Source organism: Antechinus flavipes, chromosome 4, assembly GCF_016432865.1.
Source record: "Antechinus flavipes isolate AdamAnt ecotype Samford, QLD, Australia chromosome 4, AdamAnt_v2, whole genome shotgun sequence".
NCBI classification, from domain to species: Eukaryota; Metazoa; Chordata; class Mammalia; order Dasyuromorphia; family Dasyuridae; genus Antechinus; species Antechinus flavipes.
The window spans coordinates 48,415,964-48,439,527 of NC_067401.1; the positions used below are offsets into that span (position 1 = coordinate 48,415,964).

A 23,564-nucleotide genomic window follows, 5' to 3' on the forward strand; every position below is an offset into this window, starting at 1 on the left:
TGCGTATTACTGAACCAAAGATAGATTTTGATTTTCATTGATAGAGAGAGCCTCTGTAAAATAAAAGGAATTCTCCGTGCTGGTGAAATCACAGGCTCTTTCCCTATTGCACTTGTGGATTTGTTGAACTCAAATGTACCAGAACCATGCCTGATGCCATTTTTGTTTTTGTTGCTGTTGGCTTTTTGTTTTGTTTTGTTTTGTTTGGGGGAGGCAATTGGGGTTAAGTGACTAGCCTAAGGTCACATACCTAGGAAATATTAAGTGTCTGAGGCTGGTTTTGAACCCCAGGTCTTTCTGAGCCTAAGCCTGGTGCTAGGAATAACTATATGACTGCAAGACAGCACTGGCTTTGTCCTTTACCCCAAGTTTAAAAGAATCTGGTTAAAACCATCCAGGGATTATACTGCAACATATCCAACATATAAAGGACTGCTTGCCATCTAGGGGAGGGGGTGGAGGGAGGGAGGGGAAAAAATCGGAACAGAAACGAGTGCAAGGGATAATGTTGTAAAAAAAATTACCCTGGCATGGATTCTGTCAATATAAAGTAATTATTAAATAAAAATTTTAAAAAAAACCATCCAGGGATGCATGTGCATGCTGATGAGCCATCACGCCAATAAGCCAGTTCCCTTCTGCCATATAGTGATGAAATTCATGTCAGTCACCGTTCCCTTTTCCCTGGAGGATATCCTTGTGGTTTCAGGGGGTGGGTGAGAGAGGGCAGAGCTCCTTTGTGGCCTGGTGACTTTAAACTGCAACCCCTCTTCTGATTTTCCATTTGGCATCAAATCCATCAGTGCCAGAGTGGACAAATGTGTTCCGTCTGGGTGGAATAATCCCAGACAGCTATAAATTAGAGTTTGTGTACAGAGATTCCAAAAATGTGGCCCCACCGTGGGATCTCCCTGCCCATGTCACTTCCTTCCCTCCTCCTCCTCCTCCTCAGGGTTCTCCGTGGTTACAGGTTTGGACGGGTTTCCTCTATCAATAGCATTTCTGCGTTGTATTTTTGAAAACTCGTCATTCCCTAAGATAATTCCACAGGCTAAAATATGATATTTTTGGCCATGAGGTTTTTCCCTCAGAGGGTCGATAGAAGAAGCCTCATGTCCTGGCCAGGGAGGATACAAATCTTGGGGATAAACCCTCTATTTACATGGGGGAAACCCACAATCCCATTACTGCCTCCTTTCAAACCAAGCTCTGTCCGTCTTAGTTCTTTCCAGTCTTTTCATGGACTGAAAATGAAGATGCCATGATATGCTTTCAAATCAAATTCTATAAAGCACAAAAATCATATTAAAAAGCAGGCATGCCCTGTTTCCACAGCTATGTATCATATTCATTATTCAATTAGCCTTCTTTCCTAGTATTTAAGAGTCTCAGATATTTCATATTAGGGTCCACTGGCTAGGACTCTCCTGATGTGATGATCTTACTTTTCTTTTCCTTGCTAGAACAACATCATTTTTCTTTTTTTAGGTCATCTTCTTAGATTTGAACTTGGATTTGGGGGGGGGAAGACAAGGAGGAGAAGTTGGAGGAAGAAGAGCAGGAGGAAAAGGAAGGTACCAACATGGAAGAAATCCTCAAAGATCACAGAACTCCAGAGTTAGAAGAAATCTCAGAGGAAATCCTAGTCAGAGGGAACCAAGGAAGAAAGTCCTTTGCAATATACCTGTCAATGAATATCCATGAAGCCTTTGTCTAAGGTCTTCTGGTGAGAGGGAACCTATTACTTTTTGAAAAGGTTGATTTCATTTTGGGACAGGTCTAGTTATTATAGTTATAGAAAGGTTTCTTCCCGCCTTCTATTGAGATGACATATATGCCAGACACTTCCTGAATCTCATATAAATAGCCTTTTTTTTCAGGAAGATGAAAGAGGAGAGAAAGGAGAGAGACAAAAAGAGAGAGACAGACAGACAGACACAGAGAGAGACAGAGACAGACAGAGACAGAGAAAAAGACAGAGACATAGAGATAAGACAGAGAGAAAGAGACAGAAAGAAGGGGAAAGAAGAAGGAGAAAGAGAGATAGGATGGAAGGAGGAAAGGAAGAGAAGGAGGGAGGAGAGAAAAGGGGAAAGAAGGAAAGGAGAAAAAAGAAAGAACATATATGTTATGTTTTCATATATGTTTGAGAGAGGGAGAAAGTATGTATGTGTCTTCATGTATGTTTGAGAGAATAAGATCTTTGCAAATAGTTCATTTCATGTGACTATAAAATGTCAATTCTGATCTTAGGATTCATCTGCATACAGTTGGTACTTAATACATTTCTGTTCATCGATGAGTTCATTAAAATTCAAGTAGGCCGTTTGAGGACACGGCATGCCTTCTCACAACCTCGAGGCCACTGGCCAGTCTTCAGATATCCCAGAGTTCTGGAGAGACAAGGTCTATGGGAGCAGGAAGACTTCCAGCTTTAGCTTCTAAAACTTAGCCTTCAAATCGAAGGCTTCAGATTGGTGAAAGAAAGGAAGTGGAGTGATTACTCTACCAGCTGCGGAGTCTGCCCAAGTTTTGCTTGGGCCAGCAATTCAGACTCCACTTCAGGCGACACGGCACACAGACCACGCTTTTTTTTTTGCTTTTTTTTTCCAGAAAATTATTTTTTCCTTTCTCACTTTCCATGGAAACTCAAAATAGCAACCAAAAAAAATATGCCTGGGCTGTCTCCCTGCACCATCATCACTTGTCAGTATAGTGGGCAATAGCTATGGGCAGAAAGGGTGTGGGGGATGAAAGGGTTATGGGCTACATCTGAGGAAACTTTCTAATTGGGGACTGCAGACTCAGAAGATCTGTGGGTCGGCTACTTTGTGGGTTTGGTTCTCTTTCTCCCCTTCCCCATTTCTCCATCCCAGGATTTAGGGGATTATTTCACTCAGTGTGACTTTGCCACTCTCAGTGTCTACCGACATTTCTTACTCTGTGGTGTTGTTGTGTAGGTCCACATGACAAAGGGCTCATGTCTATTTGAGAGCCTTCTGCCAAGCTCAAAGTACCAGCAATGTAGCCTTGAGAAAAGGGGGGAAAGAAATCCTGTTGTTGTTGTTCAGTCGTATGGGACTCTTCTTGACTCCATTTGGGTTTTTCTTGGCAAAAATAATAGGGTAGTTTGCCATTTCCCTCTCTAGTTCATTGAGGAAGTTAAGGCAGACAGGATTATATGACTTGGCCAGGATCACACAGCTAAAAATTTGTGGATAAATTCGAATTTATAAAGGTGAGCCCAGTGTTCTCTATCTACTGTCACCTGGCTGTCCTAAATAATTCCTAATGAAAATCAAAAAAAGTAGTTTTCCTGTTCTGTGGTAACATAGTGTCATGGAGTAACTGAACTTGGATTCAAGAGAGCTGGATTCAAATCCTGACTCTGAAACCTTCAGCAAGTTGTTTGGTGAGCTTTAGAAAAATGGGTATGATAATAACACCTGTACTATATACCTTGAAGGGTCGTTGTGTGGAAAACACTTTGTAAATCTTGTAAAGTGCTCTCCAGTAATGTGAGCTGTTACTATCATATAACCTGAATTCAGATGTAGCTTCAGACACTAGCTGTATAACTTCTGTTTGCCTCAGTTTCCTCATCTGTAAAAGGATGGTAATAATAGCACCTACCTCCCAGAGCTATTGTGAAGATCAAATGAGGTGATGTATAGAAAGTGCTTGGCAAATATTAGAGCCATGTAGTGAATATTGGTTATTATTGTTATTGATTTTGGGAGTTATGGTGTTCTTGCCTTTCCCCTCCACGTTTTGTCTGTTCCCTTACACTGGCAGCACCTTTAGCTGCCTTCACAGATCTGCTGGATCAGATATTAATGATCTTGTTTATCTTTCAGTTGGCAGGATCCACTGTCATTGCTTTTGGCCTGTGGCTTCGGTTTGGAGGCATAGTGAAGGATTTGTCCTCAGAGGGTAAAACTCCTGAGTATTTCTACATGGGTAAGTGAATTCAGATTCCTAAACTTAGCTTAGGATAGACAAGGGTGGGGGTCGGGATGGGGAATGGGGAAGGTAGAAGGAGTAATAATAACAAAAATGAATTTTTGGAGCTCTTTCCTCACACCAACCCTGCAAGGCAGAGAATGGCAAAGTGTAATGATTCCCACTTGGCAGATTAAGAAATGAAAAATCAGAGAAATTCTAGGACATACTTATCCAAGGTCAGTGTTAGACTCAGTGTCTGAATCTGTGTGTGCTGCCTGTCAATCTGGTACAGTTTCCATTCCACTTTTCCAAGAGGGAAATGGGGAAATAAATAAATGAGCATTTATTAAGCACTTACTGTGTACAAAGCACTAGGGGTACAAATGTCTCTGCTCACGGAGCTCCCATTCTAATGGAGGAGATAGTACATATAGGAGATGTCAGCCCCCAAGTCAGATGGAAAGCTATTCCCCCACCAGCCCCTACCCTTGCCAAACCCTCTACTCTTTAAGATACAGTGACAAAGCCAAGGGGAATGGTGCTTCTTTTCTGAAGTCATTTCCATATTAATGTCCAACAGGAAGAAGGATGGAGAGTCAGCAGTAACCCAAGCCCTCAGAAACTGCCCAACAACCTGATATCCCAGGGATTTGTTGGCCCGGGCTGCTTTTGAAAAGTCAGTCATATGGTCTTAGCACTAGCAGAAATCTTAGAGAGCTTCTCATTGAATCCCATTCTTTTATAGATCAGAAATCTGAGACCTCACAAGTCTAAGCAATTTGATCAATCTTGAAAGAGCATCATCAATAATTCCCTCAGTGTAGCCAATCGAACATAGGATAGCAAGATAAGGTCTAAAGTCAAGTCTGGTCTTTATAATAATAATAATAACTCATATTTATACAGTGATTACAATGTGTCAGGCACTTTATAAATATTATCTCATTTGAGCCTCGAAACAATCCTGGGAGTTAGTACTATCTTTATCCCCATTTTACAGTTGAGGAAATTGAAACAAACAAGTGTTTTGCCCAGGATCACTTAGCTACTAAGTGTCTGAGGTAGTATTTGAACTCAGAGATCTAGTTTCTGTTCTATGATCTTATAACTTTGTAAGTATTTAATCTTTATGATCTCAGTTTCTCATTTAATAAAAGGGGGAGTTGAACCAAATAGCCATCCCAAAGGGGATTGAGTTGCCTTGGGAGAGAGCAAGTTTCTTCTCACTGGCAGCCTTCAAGCAAAAGCTGGATGACCACTTTCTGTGTAGAGTGGATTCTTGTTCAGGTGTGATTCAAAACAGTCTTGGAGACCTGAGATTCTGTGATCCTTTACAGCTCACAATCTTATTATTCTACAGAGGAGAAAACAGATTCAACCAGTGATGTCTCAGGATTCCCCAGCCAACGAATGCCAGAGTTAGGAGGCAAATCCAGGTCCCTCCTGCCTCCCAAATTCAATGTCCTCTCCTTCTGTCACATTGCTTCTCTGGGGAAAGGGGCACTGATGAGACTGTGGCCATAATGTCATTAATAGTCAATTATTTATCAGTAAGGGACTGACCATATTTTAAAATTATTTTCTAAATGCTGCCTCTTCTACCAAAATATCTCTAATCTAATATCACCCCAGTCTATAGGATGGACTTCTCACATTCTCTCACTTGATTTAATAAAGGGTTTCCATTAAGAGCAAGCCAGCTGTGACTTAGAAAATAGTTACTTCTCTTGCCTTCATTTTTGGTATATGGTTATTTTAAGGCAGAGTGTAGAAGAGCATCCATCTGCTTGGCGGTGATTAGCGAAAGGGCTTCATGAAGATGGGGGCAGGGGAGGTGGTCACCAAATGAATCACAGGCAGAACTGTATCCTACAGGGAGCAGCAAGATGGTGCCCTGGGACTTCACTAAGCTCCAGCCACCTCACCAAGGCACCTCAGAGGAGGCTTAGAGTTCCTATCCTTCTCTTCAAGTTCTCTGCCAGAAGAGCCCTCTCTTACTAGGCTGGCCCTCGTCACTGCCACATACTCAGCTGGTTTCCTTGGGGTTGGTTTAAGAGGGCATCGAGGATGCTTTCCTGAAACCTCTCTCCAGTTGGATTCAAAGTCATTCAGCATTCCTATCACAGTGGGCAAAGCCGTACACTTCCCCCTGCCCCAAGCTGGGCAAGATTGGTCTGGAGTCTTTGTGGTTGAGCAGGTTCTATGGGGCAGATGGATTGAAGCTTCCTCAGTTTGGGAAAAACATGTTGGATTAGTGGAAGGGAAGAGAGATAAGGAAAAAGTCACCTCTCTGGTTAAGGGGCAATATCTCAGTGACAGGCTCAAAAACCATGATTAGTTTGGGAGCTGAAAGGGGCAGGGTGGGAGCTTCTGAAGTAGATGCACCAAAATCCCAAGTTTTGAGAGGAACAGTGGAGGACAAGGCTCAAGGTTCAGAAGGTGATGCAGTCAGAGTCATTGTTGTACATCTGGAAGGCACTCTAAAGATCCTCTAGTCCAAGCTCCTCACCTTGCAGGTAAAGAAACTGAGGCTTAAGAGAGCCACAGTAACTTAGTAAGGTTCTAGGGCAGTGGTTCTCAAAGTATGGTTTAGAGAATCCTGGGAGTCTCTGAAACCCTTTTAGAGGATCTACAAATTCAAAAATAGTTTTTATTTCCAATATGGTAAATGTCTATAAATATAACCCAGATAAACAAAAACACTTTGGAGAGATCCTCAATAATTTTTAATAGGATAAAGATACTGAAAACAAAAATTTGAGAACCACTGTTCTGGGGTTTTTACATCTGTATCATTCTGCATCGTCTCATTTAGTATCAGTACAAATAGCAGGGCTCTGGGTCATTGAGCAAGGTGAAGAATCGCCTCAATTTGCCACACTTGGTTGTGAGGACATCTGCCTGTTTCTATAACAGCTAACATTTATGCAGTGTTTACTGGTGTGCCAGTTACCGTGCTAAGAGCTTGCAAATTATTATCTCATTAAATCCTTACAACTACACTGGAAGGCAGGTGTTTTTATTATCTCCATTTTACAGGTGAGGTCACTGAGGCAAACTGAGATTAAGTGACTTGCTGAGGGTTACACAGCTAATAAGTGTCCGAGGCCAGATTTGAACTCAGCTTCCTCAGGTAGTATCCTAGTTGCCATTATGTCCAGCCCCATGCAGTTAGACCCAGCCCTCAGTAAGAGAGCTCCCACGTTTGCTTCCCTTATTCTTTGTGGCTGAACAATGGATCAATCAACAAACATTTCTTCAGCACCTACTATATTATATAACAGCACTTCTAGGGATAAAGAAAAATGGAAAAGCTAGTCCCTTCCCTCAAAGACCTAACTGATGGAATGGGGGAAGGGGACAGTGGAGGCTGTCTTTTATGGGAGATCCCTAAATTAAGAAACCCCAGGCTTGATCAAAAAAATTGGAAATGAGGCACCTCTCTCCCCAGAGTTGTAAGGAGCATAAATCATGAGATCATTATATCTATATCTGGAATAGATCTTAAAGGATGCATTGTCCAACTCCTTTGTGTCTCATGTGAGGTAACTGAGGTTTTAAGTTACCTGTATGTAGCAGAGTCTGATTTGAATCCCAGTCCTTTGGTTCCTAGGCTTTGTTCTTTCCACAGATGCAATAAAATAAATATATTAATCAATCAATGAGCATTTTGTTAAGTAACTATAATGTACAGTGGGATGGGATCATTCTCATAGAATCAATCCCAGAATCCCAGAGTGAGATGGGACCATTCTCATAGAATCAATCTCAGAACCCCAGAGTGAGATGAGACTAGTTCTCATGAATCAATCCCTGAACCCCAGAGTGGGTTGGGACCATTCTCATAGAATCAATCCCTGAATCCCAAGTAGAATGGGACCATTCTCATAGAATCAGTCTCAGAATCTCAGAGTGAGATGAGACTAGTTCTCATAGAATCAATCCCAGAATCCCAGAGTGGTATGGGGCTGGTTCTCATGAATCAATCCCAGAACCCCAGAGTGGGATGGGACCATTCTGACAGAATCAATCCCAGAACCCCTGAGAGGGGTGAGACCAGTAGCCACATAGCAATCCAACCAAACCTGAACAGGACCCCTGTTCTCCCTTCACTGTGGGAGACCCCATTTCTTCACAGACCATCCCATTCCACTTCTGAATCACTATCATTGTTTGTTTCTCTTGGATTCCAACCTAAAGTTTGCCTCAATATAGCTTCTCATCATTGTTCCTATTTCTGCTCTCTGGAGCTCAACAGTGTAAAAAGGATACTAGAATACAGTGGAAAGAAAGAAAGAACACTAACTTTGGAGTCAGGGGATCTAGGTTCAAATTCAATTTCTTGAATTACTTTGATGACCTTAAACAAATCCCTCAGTTTTCTCATCTGTAAAATAAAGAGGTAGATCTAAAATTTTTTAGTTTTTGAAGTTCCTTCCAGCTCTGGATCCTATGATCCCAAGCCTCATGCTCTCTCCCAAGGGAACCTTTGAAGTACTTGACAACAGTTATTTTATATTTCTGGTGCTTCTTGTTTTCAGTTCCCCACAAGTGTTCTCACGTAGCACAGGCCTCTGATCATTCTAGTTTGGCTTCCTCTGAATGCCTTCCAGTATTTTGGGGGAATGGCTGTCAAGAACCATGGAAGGGCCCAAGCAATTAGCATTATGAGTTTGGAGGAATAGAAGAAGCTTGTGGGCTTAGAGCTATGGTCCTCAAACTTTTGTTCTCAATATCTTTATCCTATTAAAAATGATTGAGGATATGTCCAAAGAGTTTTTGTTTATGAAGTTTATAGTTATAGATATTGATCACATTAAAAATAAAAACTAATTATGAATTTGTAGACTCTCTGAAAGGATTTCAGAGATCCCCAGGATGCTCTGGACCAGATTTTGAGAATCACTGGCTTAGAGTGTTTGGGGAAAGCCTTATGGCAAAAGTAAAATCATTCCGGGCTTGGAAGACTGGGCAGGGCTTGAGGAGGTACATACAGGGAGTGGTAGTTCAGACAATGGGGCAGCATTCCTGATGTCACGCAGGCAACCCAATTCTAATCTTCCATCCATCCAGAACCAGAAAGCAAGAAGTTCCTTTGTCTCCATCAGGGCAGAGCAACGTGGAGCCACGGACTCAGTTTGTTGCTACAAATCCCAGAGCATGCTGTTCCTGAGTGTTCCGTCTGTCTGGCCCTCAGCATGGGGCTGAGGGAGCAGTGTTTATCCAGGGTGTGCCCAGGAATCACATTGGCCTATTCTTCTGTTCCAGACGTGCTGGCCCCTCTACTCTGACTGCCAGGATTTTCCATCCCTGAACCTTGAGGCTTAATGCTTGGAAAGTACAATTGTGCCCAGAGGAGACAGGGGGTCCACCCTTGGGTAGGAGCTCAGGAAGGAAAAAGAGATTGTTTGATTCTCATAGAAAAGCATAAACTAGTCATTATATTCAGAAGTTTGCATGGTAAAATCTGCCTACCTCCTGTACTTTCTCCTACATTTTTGAGAAAGAGAACATGAAGTTCTTTAAAAAAAAAAAAAAAAGACTTTTCTATGAGCCTAATAGAGAAATTGCCCAAGAATATTAAAGAAAACTCTATTTTAAAAGTTGGGTCATATGTGGGATATGTAAGAAGTACAGGCTACACCCATGTGCCACTAAGCATTTGGATATTTGGAAATGTCCAGGGAGTTGGCAAAGTCTTTTTGGTTTTTCTTCTAGATATTTGGCATTATTAGCCCATACTCTAATTTTAGAAAATAATAACAGAGTAGTGAGTCAATGAAGTATTTATTGAGGATCTAATTTGTAAAGTACTGGGCTAGGCACTGTGGGAAATTCAAAAAAAAAGTAGACAGTATCGATGCTGTCTTTAAGAAGTCAAATTTAGTTAGGGAATATAAGATCTAATTAAGATGAATTCAAATCTTGTGAACCAAAATTTAATAGGATTTAAATTTAACTCAATTCAAAATTTAAAGTTCAATTCAATAAGCATTTATTTTTTAAAATAAAATTGTATTTTTACAAATTACATATATAGACAAATTTTAACATTCATTATTTTAAAATTTTGAGGTCCAAATTTTTTCCCTCCCTCTTTCATTTCCCCCTTTACTGGACAGTAAGCAATTTGATATAAGTTATACATGTACAATCTCAATAACACTTATTAAATATCAAAGTCACAATCTAAGTAGTTATTATACTCAGGATGCAAGGAAAAAATAGTAATAATAATAATAATCGCTAATATTTAATACTTTATACTTTCAAAAGCACTTTATATATACTATCTCACTGGATTCTCACAGCTCTTTATAGCATTATGATGCTATTATGCCCATCTTAGCACAATGGTGTTAATATCTCCATCTTACAGATGAGGAAACTGAGGCACAGATATGTTCAAGGAGGTTACACATCCAATAAGTGTCTGAGGCAGGAGCCAAAATTAGATCTCCCTCCCTACAAGGCCAGAACTTTATCTGTCTACCTTGCCATTTCAATGTGAAGTCTTATGGTAAATCAATTGATTAAAAATCATTTAGATGGCACTCAGCAGTTAATCAGGTATTTATTAAATGGCTGCTATTAAGGAGTTCATGTGAAAAAGATTTAGGGGTTTCAGTTGACTCCAGGCTCCAGGTAAGCCAGTAGCTAATGCATCTGTAGTCCACATGAAAAAAGGAAAATTGTCCAAGACTTTCAAGGTTGTACTTTATCTCTATAGAATGACATTTGTAATATTGGGTGGGCCCCACACTTTAGAAAAGGTACTAACAAATGAAGGTATAAAGAAGAGAGCAATCACAATGGTAGGGAGACTTGAGAACATGTCACTCTAAGCTGGGCTCCAGGAATTGGAGATACTTCTGAGTCCAAAGGAGAGATAATTTGGTGGAGAGACATGATTATGACTTCCAAGTATTTGAGGGATTGTCAATGGAAGAAAGATTATGTGTCATCTGCTTTGGACCCAGTGGGAAAAACTGGGAACACCAGATGGAGGGGGCAAAGAGACAGATTTATGATCTTGTGGTCAAGAAAAACTGGCATGATTTCCCAAATAGAATGGCTTGCCTTTGGAAGACCTTAAGTGTTCCTAGAGCAAAATTTGGTTAATTGTTTGTTATGGAAGCAGTAGTGGGGATTCTTTTTAGGTAAGAGGTACATTGGATGGCCTCTGAGATCCATTCCAACCTAAACTCTATGGAAAAACATGGACAGATTAACTGGGTAACTGTAGTAGAAGTAGAAAAGTCAATAATCATAATGTCTAACTTTATATGGCACCATATTAGCAAGGGCAATATTTGCAAGTGGGGCAGCTAAGTAGTGCCATAATGCATAGAGTGCTGGGTCTGCAGGACCCAAGAAGTTCAAATCTAACCTCAGACATTTATTAGCTCTGTGACCCAGTTTGCCTCAGTTCCTTATTTGTAAAATGAACTAGAGAAGGAAATAGCATGTCACTCCATTATTTTTGCTCAAAAAAAATCCCAGAAGGCATCACAAAGAGTCAGCCATGACTGAAATGATTGATACAACAACAAATATTTGCAAAGCATTTTACATATATTTTTTCAATTGATCCTCTCAATAACTCTACAATGGTATGTGCTATTATTATCCCCATTTTATAGATGGGGAGCCTAAGTCTCAGAAAGATGATTGAGAGTTCAGAAAAAAAGAGTATTCACTGTGCACCAGGGTAATCTGGAAAAAACTTTAATGGAACAAGTTGGACTTGTCCCAAACTTTGAAAATAGGAAAATTTGGCTAGGCAGAGAAGAGGAAAACATACCAGATAGGGGAAAGAGAATGAATGGAAGCTTGCAGGATAAAATGTGAAAAGTATGGTTGGGACACAATGAGGTAGCTCAGTCTGACTGGAGGGGAGGGTCCCTAGTGGGATGTGAGCTATTTTAGCTCAGGACCACATTGTGCTGGGCTTTGAATTCTGGATGACAGAATTTGTTTGGGACTTGATCTTGTCAGCCAGCAAGGGTTTATAAAGTGAGAGATAAAATGATAAAACAGGGGCTGCTGGATGGTGCAGTAAATAGAGCACTGGCCTGGAGTCAAGAGGCCTGAATTCAAATCCAGTCTCAAAATCTTAACTGTTACTAGCTAAGTGACTAAGCAAGTCACTTAGCTCTAATTGCCTCCTCCTAAAAATGACAAAACAAATATTTTAAGAACTCACCTATGCTCAAACACCAAGGCTACAAAAATGAAAAGTGACAAAAACTTAAAATCTATTAGAAGCATCTGTCTCATCTCTTTTATAGAAGTAATATAAGAGAGATGAGACAGATGCTTGGGAAAAGCAGAGCTGAACTGTGAGATTCAGGGAAGGGAACATTTCTTCTCCTGAAGAATCAGGGGTGATCATAGGCCCAATCCCCGTATTTTACAGATCAGGAAATAAGTCCCAGGAAGGTTAAGTAATTTGCTCATGGTTACACAGGCAGGAATCATCGTAAGCAGGATTTGAATTTAGCTCCTTTGAATCTAGAGTCAGTCTTCTGTCCCATGTAGTTCCCAGCCTCCCTCATGACTTGTCTAAGGCCATGCAAATAGTAAATGTAAAGGAAGACATGAGGGAAAGTGGGTACAGAAGTATATAGGAACAGAGCAGATAGGATGAGAGCGGGAAACAGTTAGTGGTCCAGCTTGACTATAATAATGACTCCTTGAAGGAGAGCATTGTGAAAGAAGACTGAAAGGAAAGATAAATCTGTTAGAACTGTGAAGGATGAATGGGAGCAGGGAGAACTGGGAGTAGGGTGGCCAGCCGGAAGCTAATGCCCAAATCAAGCTTGATTGGAAAAACAAAGTGAGTATTCAACAGGAATTCACTGAATGACTGAATAGGACATTGAAAGGTCAAAAATAGTTTGAGGCTGAGTACTGACTAAAGTGACAGTTATAGAACAGTCTGAAAATACTAGTTTATCCTTTATAGATGAGAAACCGAGGCAAATGGTGAATCAAACTCCCATCACCTACCTGGTGAATTAGCCCTATGGAATTAAGAGATGAATCTAGGTTTTAGGGAATGGACTTATGTATTATTCTAAAAGTACAGAAAGAACTAATAGAGAGGGGCAGCTAGATGGCACAGTGGATAGAGCACCAGCCCTGAAGTCAGGAGGACCTGAGTTCAAATCTGGTCACAGACACTTAATACTTCCTAGCTGTGTGATTGTGGGCAAGTCACTTAACCTCAATTGTCTCAGCCAAAAAAAAAATATATATATATATATATATTTATTAGAGAAATGTTATAAGTCAAATCAACAAGCACTTATTAAGTGCCTACTATGTGCCAGATACTATGCTAAATGCTGGAAATACAGAGAAAGGCAAAAAAACACAATCCCTTCTCTCTGGAGCTCACAATCTAAGGGAAACGGAAAGACAGATTTAAACTCAACAAAACGAAAAACTTTCTAACGATTAAAGTTGTTCCAGATTGAATCTACTGCCAAAAGAGATAATAATTAATGACAATGAATACTTTAATGTTTGCAAAGGGCCTAATAGATATTGTCTCATTTAATTTTTATACCCAATCTGAGAGGTACATGTTCTTATTTTCCCCATTTGTGAAACTAAGACTTCAAGATAAGTGATTTATCCAGAATCACACAGCCCAGAAACCCTTCAGTGAGTATATTTTAAGATCTGAATCTCTATCTGTCAGAAATATATTCCTGAATTAGGTCATCGAATTTAGAGCTGAGAGGAACCTTAGAAATAAAGCAGGCTCTCTCATTTTATGGATGAAAAAACTAAGTCTCTGGAGTTTAAGTGATGTACACAAATTCTAGCAGCTAATTAGCAACAGACCCATGATTGCAACAGAAGTCTTCCACCTCAGTTCTCCAAATCATTTCTGCTTATCTCAATTGAAAAATCTTACAAATCTTCTGATTCAAACCAAAATCATGATGATCAGTAAGGTATGATGCTATTGGATCACTTCTTTGGAGAGTCTATATCTATTCTGTCACTTTTAGTGACCACAGAGTGGTACATTTTGTTTTCCTTTATTTTCTTTTTTTCCTACCTTGCCTATTTTTCCCTTTCCAAGATAGTACCTAACTAAGCTGCAAATAATACTTCAGGTTTTTCTCAGTTCAGGAAACTGGGTAACTATGGAATCACAAAATATTTGACAGAAAAAGACCTTGAAGTTGTCTAGTCCAACTTCCTTCCATTCCATTTTTTAATATGTGAAAACTGAGGCTCAGGAATTTTGCGTTGTCCAAGATTTCCCATCATCATCTAGTAGGTGTAATGATAAACATAAGACTGGAGAGTCCAGGTCTTTTGACTCTTAGATCAACGCCTCCTCTTAGGATTGAGGACAAGGGAACCCATTGTCCAAAGAGTTACAGTTCCTTTTTTCCCCTTCCATATCTTCCCATAATGTCCACTGAAAATCAATTTTTTAAAAATAATGATTATATTTCAAATAAGAGATATAATTATCTTTTAGCAATAAAATTAAAAATGCATTGAGATACCATTTAAGGATTCTGAGGCAATATGAAGTTTTAAAATATCAGCACTAAATCTTGAAAAATCACTGAGTACTTTTGGACCAGGAGATTTCAGTTCTAGTTGAATGAAGCATTTTTCAGAACCCCATTCCAAAGCAATGAAGTCAATTAGTCTATTAAAATATCATTGTTACTTGGTAAAAATAGTTAAACTTGGTTGGTTGGGTTCAAGTAGATATTATAGGAAATATATCATAACCTCCTGGATTCAACTATTGAGATGAATATCAAAAGGTTATGTTGGCTCTTTCTATCTCCTAGTAAATTAATCTCTTTATTATGTAACAGGGATAAGAAATTGAGGCCCTTTAATGTAGTTTCTCTCCTGCCCATTCATTCTTTTAAAAAAATTTCTTTTCAATAATAGCCTTTTCTTTTTCTTTTTTTATTTAAGCTTATTATTTTTAAGAACATATGTATGGATAATTCTTCAATATTAACCCTTGCAAAATTCTGTGTTCCAATTCTCCACTTCTCCCTCCCCTAGATAGCAAGTAGTCCATATATGTTAAACATGGTAGAAATATGTGTTAAATCCAATATATGTATCCATATTTATACAGTTATCTTGCTGCACAAGAAAAATCAAATCAAACTGGGAAAAAAATGGAGAAAGAAACTAAAATGCAAGTAAACAACAACAAAAAGAGTGAAAATGCTATGTTGTGAACCATTCTCAGTTCCCACAGTCCTCTCTCTGAGTGTGGCTGTCTCTCTTCACAATAGGATCATTGGAATTGGTCTGAATCATCTTGTTGAAGAGAGCCACGTCCATCAGACTTGATCATTGTATAATGTTGTTGTTGTCATGTACAATGATCTCCTGGTTCTGCTCACTTCACTCAGCATCAGTTCATATAAGTCTCTCCAGGCCTTTCTGAAATCATCCTGCTGGTCGTTTCTTACAGAACAATAATATTCTATAATATTCATATGCCATAACTTATTCAGCCATTCCCCAACTAATGGGCAGACATTCAGTTTCCAGTTTCTTACCATTAAAAGGCAGAACAAACATTTTGCACATGTGGGTCCCTTTCTCTCCTTTATGAATTCTTTGGGATATAAGCCCAGTAGAAACACTGCTGGATCAAAGGGTTTAATAACTCTTTGGGCATAGTTCCAAATTAGCTTTTTATTTTTCAAAATATAAGCAAAGAAAACAACTGTTTGGATATGTATACTTATATTGTATTTAATTTATACTTTAACATATTTAACATGTATTGATGTCAACCTGCCATCTCGGGGAGGGGATGGGGGGAAAGGGGAAAAATTGGAACAAAGGGTTTGGCAATTGTCAATGCTGTAAAATTACCCATGCATATAACTTGTAAATAAAAAGCTATAATAAAAAATAACTTTAAAATTAATATATATATATGCAAAGACAGTTTTCACCCTTGCAAAACCTTGTGTTCCAAATTTTTCTCCCTCCCTTCTCCCATCCAATATATGTTAAACATGCAATTTTTCTATGCATATTTCCACATTTATCATGTTGCATAAGAAAAAGCAGATCAAAAAGGAAGAAAAAATGAGAAACATCCTTTAAAATTTCTCAGCATTAATCTCCAATCAACAATTCTGACTTTCTTCCCTTCTAGTTACTAAGGCTAATAATCCTATCTGTTCTCTTAGACCCATTACTTCTTACTCCCTCCAGGACTTTATTCCCAGATGTCCTCTCCTATATCTTTTGTTTGTCTGATGTTAGTGCCTGTCTGTCTATTTATGTATATATCTCTCCTCTTCCCATCCCTTCTTCCCTCTCTCCATCTATGTCTGTCTCCCTCTTTCTTTCTTCTTATCTCTATCTCTTTTTATCTCTGTCTCTCTCTTTCCTCCTTTTCTTCTTTCTTTCTTCACATCTCTATCTTTTTGTCTGTTTCCCACTTTTGCTCCTTCCTTGGGCTCCCTTTCCCTTTCTTTTTCTCTTCATCCACTGTCGGTTTCCCCTTTGGTTGAAAGTATGTTCAAATGTCCCTTATCCTTTAAAAAAAAAAAAAAGAAACCTTTCATAGATTCTTCTGAATTTTTCAATTACCATCCTTTCTTTCTCTTCCTCTTCAGTACTATAGTTGAAAAAAAAAGCCATCTTTATATGTTCAAAAGGATACTTTACTTAAATTTTACCCCTCACACAGTATTGTGCTTATAGAAAGAACTTAATAGGCATTCAATGAATAAATGAGTGAATCAATCAATCAATCAAGATATATTTTATCCCTATAAGTCAGTGGTGTTTCTCTGGCATCACTTACTAGTTTTTTTTTTCTCTGTATCAGTCACCCAATTCTATAAGTGTAGTTAGTTCCTAGCTTAGTTTCTAAGATACCGCATGACAGATAGGTATTCAATTTCAGTGTCCAGTGGGGGATTGAAGGATTAGAGGTTTCTAAGGAACCAGTGGGAAAAAAGGTTCAACAAAGAACATATTGTAATAAAAAAATGAGGTTGGCAAAACCCAGCAGTGATTGGTGGGAGGCAGCTCTTCAAATACTGGATCTTGCTAATCAGATGTCTTCTTCAGAGTCCCACATTCATTGTGTATCTCTGTTAAGTCCCAAAGGCAACATTTGATTCTTTGGAGTGTCCTTGAACCAGATTGAAGAAAAAATTATATTTTTATTTCAATGTAATTGGTTTCCTTTGTAATACTATATATTTTCTCCTACATATTTAGAAGCATTATTCTTAGAAAGAATCCATAGGTTTCACCAGACTGCCAAAGAGATTTTTCCTCCTTCCCTCCCAAAAAAACCAGTTAAGAGTCTTTTGGGACTGGTTGCTAAAGTAGGGAAGGGAAATTCTGGTAGCTTGGAAGAAGGGACGAGTTGAAGGGCTGGCAGCAGGGATGATTCAGGCATTTCTTACTTGCCAGACTTTTTGTACTTCTTTTTTCAGTGGACTTAGTAAAGTCCCTCAAAGAAAGTTACCTAAACTTTTCCTACCTTCTTTGGGGCTACTCTTCTCCTAAGGGTCCCAGAGCAAGTTCAGAATGGGCAATGTGACCCCATCAGCCCTCAAGAAGCTATAAAGAAAAGGCACATGCTTTAGGAGATGAAGTCATGTCTGCACCTGGAGGATATTAGCAGTATTTCTCCATGAAGAGGTTGCCCACACAAACAGGAACAACTCAGCAGGCCCAGAGCACAAGGCCCAAAGTTGACACTCCTTGGGTTGAATCTTGAAACTACAGCCAGTTTTTGATGGTCACTGGGAATGTTTAAAGAGAACTTCCTGGTGGTGTACCATATGGGAGGGGAAAATGTTCATTCTTCTAAAGGCAACTCTGGCCACTTCTTTTTAAAGCTAAAAGCCATTATAATGAATGATTATTAATACAAGAATACATTATCCATCATCCTTAGGGAATGGTCTATTCCATATAAGTGAATTTCCCAGATTAATGAATCTTTAGCTAGGTAGAGTGCTGAACCTGGAGTCAGGAACTCATCTTTCTGAGTTCAAATCCAGCCTCAGACACTTAATAGCTGTGTGACCCTGGGCAAATCACTTAACCCTGTTTACCTCAGTTTCCTCATCTGTAAAATGAATGGGAAAAGAAAATGCTATATCACTCCAGGATCTTTGCCAAGAAAATCCCCAAAGGGGTCATGAAGAGCTGGAAACAACTAAAAAATGACTGAAAGCACAGACACCCTCTTACCCACTTTACATTTCAGGCAAAATGGCCTATTTTGGTTTTTTCTTTGTTCCTGTCCTTCCACAGGCTGTCTCCTAAGAAGTTGTCCTTCCTTTTCTCTGCCTCTTTGAGTCAAAATTGGAAAGGATAACTAGCTTGTTGGATGGCAGAGTCTGGCTATGAAAAATATATTGACCTGATTCTAGTATAATGGAATTTATTTGAAAATTTATCATGTTTAATGTAAAGTCCAATGCTTAGATTTAAAATTTCCTATTATCCAACCAAACTATTGTTCTGTAGTTTCAGGTGGTCTCATTTTGCATTAGAGAAAAACATTTGTTTTGACATTAGAGCTGGAAGTGCACTCACAACTGATCCCATTATTTGGCCATTTTGCATCTTTTTTGGCCCTCTGTTCCTCAGGGGCTCACCAGACTGTGTTAGTGTTGGACTTATCCCAAGCTTCAGCCTTGTCAATAGATTTGTTAAGCAGTCCTGTATCTGCCCCTGGAACTACATGCTAAAGATGCTAGAGGAGGGGACTTAGAAGAGATGAGGTCCCTTTCCAGTTCTTCATCTCCAAGATTTAAACCAGGATTTAGCTGTCAGCAAGTTCCAGGCAGAAACTCTTAAGAACTAGGCTCTTGATATGCCAGCTTAGCTGAAGGCAACAAAATTCTGCAAGAAAAGAGATTGATATCTTATGGATGTCCTTGCTGACTGAGCTTTTGTGTTGGGTTTTTTTTTTTAAGCCTTATGCTGGGATTTAAGTGACCTCTGAATTTCTAGCAAATGATTTAGTCCCTGTCAGCCTCAATTTTCCCATCTACAAAATGGACAGAATATGTCCCTCCCTGTCATATCTCAGCATTATTATGAGAAACAAGTGTCAGAGTGGTCCATCTCTCAATTCCATGCATTCTATCTCTGGCTATTCCATTCCTGGAATACTATCTCTCCTCCGTTCTGACTATTGACCTTTCTCGCTTCATTTAAGTCCCAATCAAAATCCTACCTTCTGGAGTAGCTAAGTGGTACAGTGGATAGAGCACCAGCCCTGAAGTCAGGAGGACCTGAGTTCAAATGTGACTTCAGGCACTTAACTTCCTAGCCATGTGACCCTGGGCAAGTCACTTAACCCCAAATGCCTCAGCAAAAAATAAAAAAATCCTGTCTTCTACAGGAAGCCTGGGCCAACTCCTCTTAATTCTAGTACCTTTAATTTATCTGATAATTACATTCATGTACCTTTTAATTATCTTTTATTTAAGGAGAGCCAGTTAAACTAGCTGAGCTCAAAAGGTCCTTGCGGTTTCCTTTAACATTCTTTTGAGTTTATCATTTATTAATTTTGAACATTCTTTCCTTTTTAAATTTTGAATTCCAAATACACTCCCTCCCTATGACTCCTTTCCCAACTCACTGAGAAGGCAAGTAATATGTTATCAATTATACATATGAAATCACACAAAGCATATTTTCATATTAGCCATATTTTTTTAAGATGCAAGAAAAACAAAGTGAGAAAATTATACCTCAATTTGCCCTCAGAGTTCATCAGTTTATTCTCTGGAAATAAATAGCATTTTTTTATTGTAAGTTCTTTATAACTTCTTGGATCACTGTATTGATCAGAATACCCTCGTCCTTCACAGTCAATAAAACTGTGTATATATAGTTTTATTCACTAATAAGTCACAGCATTAAAACAGGGTTGCTCCTGTGTACAATGATCACTTGATCCTTTTCACAGTACTTTGAGTCAGTTCAAATAAGTCTTACCAGGTTTTTCCAAAAAAAAAAAAAACCATTATTTCTCACAGTACAATATTACTCCATTACAATCAATATGCCACAACTTGTTCACCTAGTCTGCAGTTAATGAGCATCCCCTTGATTTCCAGTTCTTTTCTATCAATATTTGTGTACATAGAGGTCTTTTTCCTTTTTCTTTGATCTCTTTGGGATTCAGGTTAGTAGTGATATTGCTAGATCAAAGGCTATGGCCTTGGAACAGTTCAATATTCCATCAGAAATTCATTAGTGCCCTTATTTTTACCTTATCCCCTCCAGTGCTTGTCCTTTCTGATAGGTGTAAGGCAGTATATCAGAGTTATTTTAGTTTGCTTTTCTCTAATCAAAAGTGATTTAGAGCATTTTTTTCTCATATGACTATGGATATTTGAAGTAGCTAGGTGGCTCATTGGATAGAGCATTGGGTCTGTGGAATCAGAAAGACCTTAATTCAAATCTAGCCTCCCTCTGTGGCAAGTCACCTAACCTCTGCTGTTTATTTTAATCCACTAGAGGAGAAGATGGCAAACTGCTCCAGTATCTTTGCCAAGAAAAGTCCATGGACACCACTGACATGCTATGGTTCATGGGGTTAGGAGGTCATGGATGAGCAATATAAATAGCTTTTATTTCTTCTCCTGAAAACTGCCTGTTTCTCTCCCTTGACTATTTATCACTTGGGGAATGGCTCTTATATTTATAAATCAGATTCGATTCTATCCTTACATTTTTAAATGCCATAATCCTACGATCCCATCTTCTTCTACCTTTAGCCAGGTTGCTACTAAACCAGGATACTTTGGGAATGAGACCAGTAGCTTCAGGATGACTCATGCAATCAAAATGTACAGACTTAAGAGGAAACCTAAGTATGCTGGGAATTCTGAGAAGCGGGCGGAGGGCTACTCCCCCCTCTCCCCCTCACACACACACTGGGTTATTACATCTAGGGATCAGCAAAGGAAATAACAAGTTTGATCTCACCAGTATCCCAATAGAAGACTCTGCTTCCTACACTAGGTCAGTGAGTTGTTTGTTTTCCTTCTCCATGGCAGCCCCCCATTACTGAGCAATTATGTGCCTAGCTCTGTGCTATAGCACAGCGTAGTATAAAGTAGAGTCTGTGTCATCAGGGAGCTAATAATATCATTAAGGAGACCAGAAAGCGAAAATGGCACAGAAAAAAAAAAAAAAACTAGACTGAGTCTATCAAGGTTATACCACCGGCCATATGACCTGGAGCAAATTATTTTATTTTTGCCCATCTTTTATTTTTCCATATATAAGAAGCATTCCATCTCTAGTCTCCATGGTTTTATACGCTGTTACCCACACCCAGAGTGGAATCCTTTCTTGTCTTTGCCTTTAAGAATTCTGAGCTCCCCAAAGCTCATTTCTGGAGCCACCTCCAACCTTTTCCTTTCCTGCTCCATGCTCTCTCCCCATTACAACTGCTAAAGACCCTCTCAACATTACTTTGGTTGTTTACTTTTTATATGTAGAGTATCCCAAAAATACAAGATACAAGGTTTCCCAAGGGTCTAGGTGAAACTTTAACCATTAAAATTTAAAGCTTTATTCAGACTTTTGGGACACCTGGTATCTCTATTTACTTCTACAAGAATTTAATGTTTCTTCCCCAAAGAAGGCAAACATCATTAGGGAAGGGACCAAGATTCATCTTTGCCCTTTTATTTCCCACAGTGCTGGCACGTAAGTAGTTATTTAAGAAATATTGCTTGACGGATGGATTACCCATCTCACAGAGCAGTGAGAATCAATGGAGATGAGATGCACAAAAATGCCTTGAAAAGCTAAAAATGTTACATAAGCCTAGCAAGTAGCATTTATATAGTGCCTGGCATTGTACTAAGTGCTTTACAAATATCTCAGTTGGTCTTCACCACAATCTTGTGAGGTAGGAGCTATTATTACCCCCATTTTACAATTGAGGAAACTGAGGCAAACAGGATTAAGTGTCTTGCCCAGGATCACATGGCTAACAAGTATCTCAGGACACATTTGAATTCAGGTCTTTTGACTCTGGGTCCAGCACTCTATCCACTGTACCGTCCACTGTACCCATATAGAATAAGCCAGTGGTTCTCAAACTTTTGTTTTCAGTATCTTTATCCTATTAAAAATTATTGAGAATCTCTCCAAAGTGTTTTTGTTTATCTGGATTATATTTATAGACATTTACCATATTGGAAATAAAAGCTATTTTTGAATGTGTAGACCCTCTAAAAGGGTTTCAAAGATCTCCAGGATTCTCTAGACCACACTTTGAGAGCCACTGGAAGCCATCACTTTGAGAGTAAGGACTTGGGTGGGTTTCACAGGACTATGGTAAGCCACAGAACAGGACTTGGGGCCAGAACTGTTTTCCTGACTGGGTCTAGGGCAACAATCCTGGTAACCATTGTTTCCTTTTCATAGTCTTGCCTTCCTTGTTGATTAAATGGATGGACTTGCACCAGAGCTTACCAGCTCTAGCATTCTGTGGTTCTATGATCACTTATTATTCTTCCTTTTTTAAAAAATTGTAAACATACTTCTAAATGGCTCAATGATGCGGTGGAGAGAGAGCTGGGCTTGGAGGCAAAAAGACCACTTCAAGTCCAGCCTTAGATGTTTATAAGCAGTGTGATCCTGGACAGGTGATTTAACCTCTGTCTGCCTCATATTTTCTCAACTATGAAATGGGAATAACGATAGCATCCATTCCACAGGATCGTTAGGGTTGTTGTGAGGATCGAATGAAATCATTTTTATAAAATGCTTAGGCTGGATCTCCAATCTGCCCTTCTACAATTCAGAATTCCAGAGCTCAAGGATCCTTTTGCCTCAGGCTGTCCAATAGCAGACATGACAGGTGTGTAGCCAACCTTATAGCAATCCCATAGCAATTGGGAATTGGATCATGGACTCATAGGTCTAGATCTTGAAGGAGTCCTAAAAGTCCACTGAGCCCAAACCCCACATTTTATATATGAAGAAACTAGTCACCAGGAAAACTAAGGCGTGTGTTAAGCATTTGAAATGGAGTGTCTATTCCCTTCTTTAATCCTTGCCTCTCTCTCTTTTTACGTTCTGTTTCATTTCCTCTGTTTTTCCAGGACCTCACCATCTACCAACCATTCTTAATGTCCTGCTGCTTTTTCTTCATGTCATCTCCAAATATGGAGGCAATGTGATATCCTGGGTGAAATAGTGAAATTACTATCCTTGGAGTCAAAGGCCTCCAAATCTAGAGTTTGGGATCAAATCCAGACTTGATGCCTTCTTATCAATGTAACATTAGGCAAATCACTTAATTTTCCTGGTGATTAGTTTCTTCCTCTATAAAATACGGGGTTTGTAGATGAACTTTTAGGACTCCTTCAAGATCTAGATTCAAGAGCCCACGATCCAATGGTCCCCTCCAATTCCTAATTTCTATGTGATCTCTTAAAGTTGGTCAGGCAGGCTGCTACACACCTGTCATCTCTGCTATTGGGTAGACTGAGGCTGAAGGATCCCTTGAGCTCTAGAATTCTGAATTTTAGAATGCCAGAAAGTCAGCTGGATATTCACTCTAAGTCCAACCTTGATGTGGTAAA

At 39.2% G+C, this 23,564-nt stretch overlaps 1 protein-coding gene across 1 annotated transcript in view; it reads left to right on the plus strand.

Moving 5' to 3' along the window:
• Nucleotides 1-23,564, plus strand: part of TSPAN2 (tetraspanin 2) — a 61,447-nt gene that overhangs the window by 19,477 nt on the left and 18,406 nt on the right. Inside the window, exon 2 of the mRNA XM_051992944.1 lies at nt 3,858-3,960. Within this exon, the coding sequence (XP_051848904.1) occupies nt 3,858-3,960 (103 nt within the window). The remainder of the gene's footprint in view (nt 1-3,857; nt 3,961-23,564) is intronic.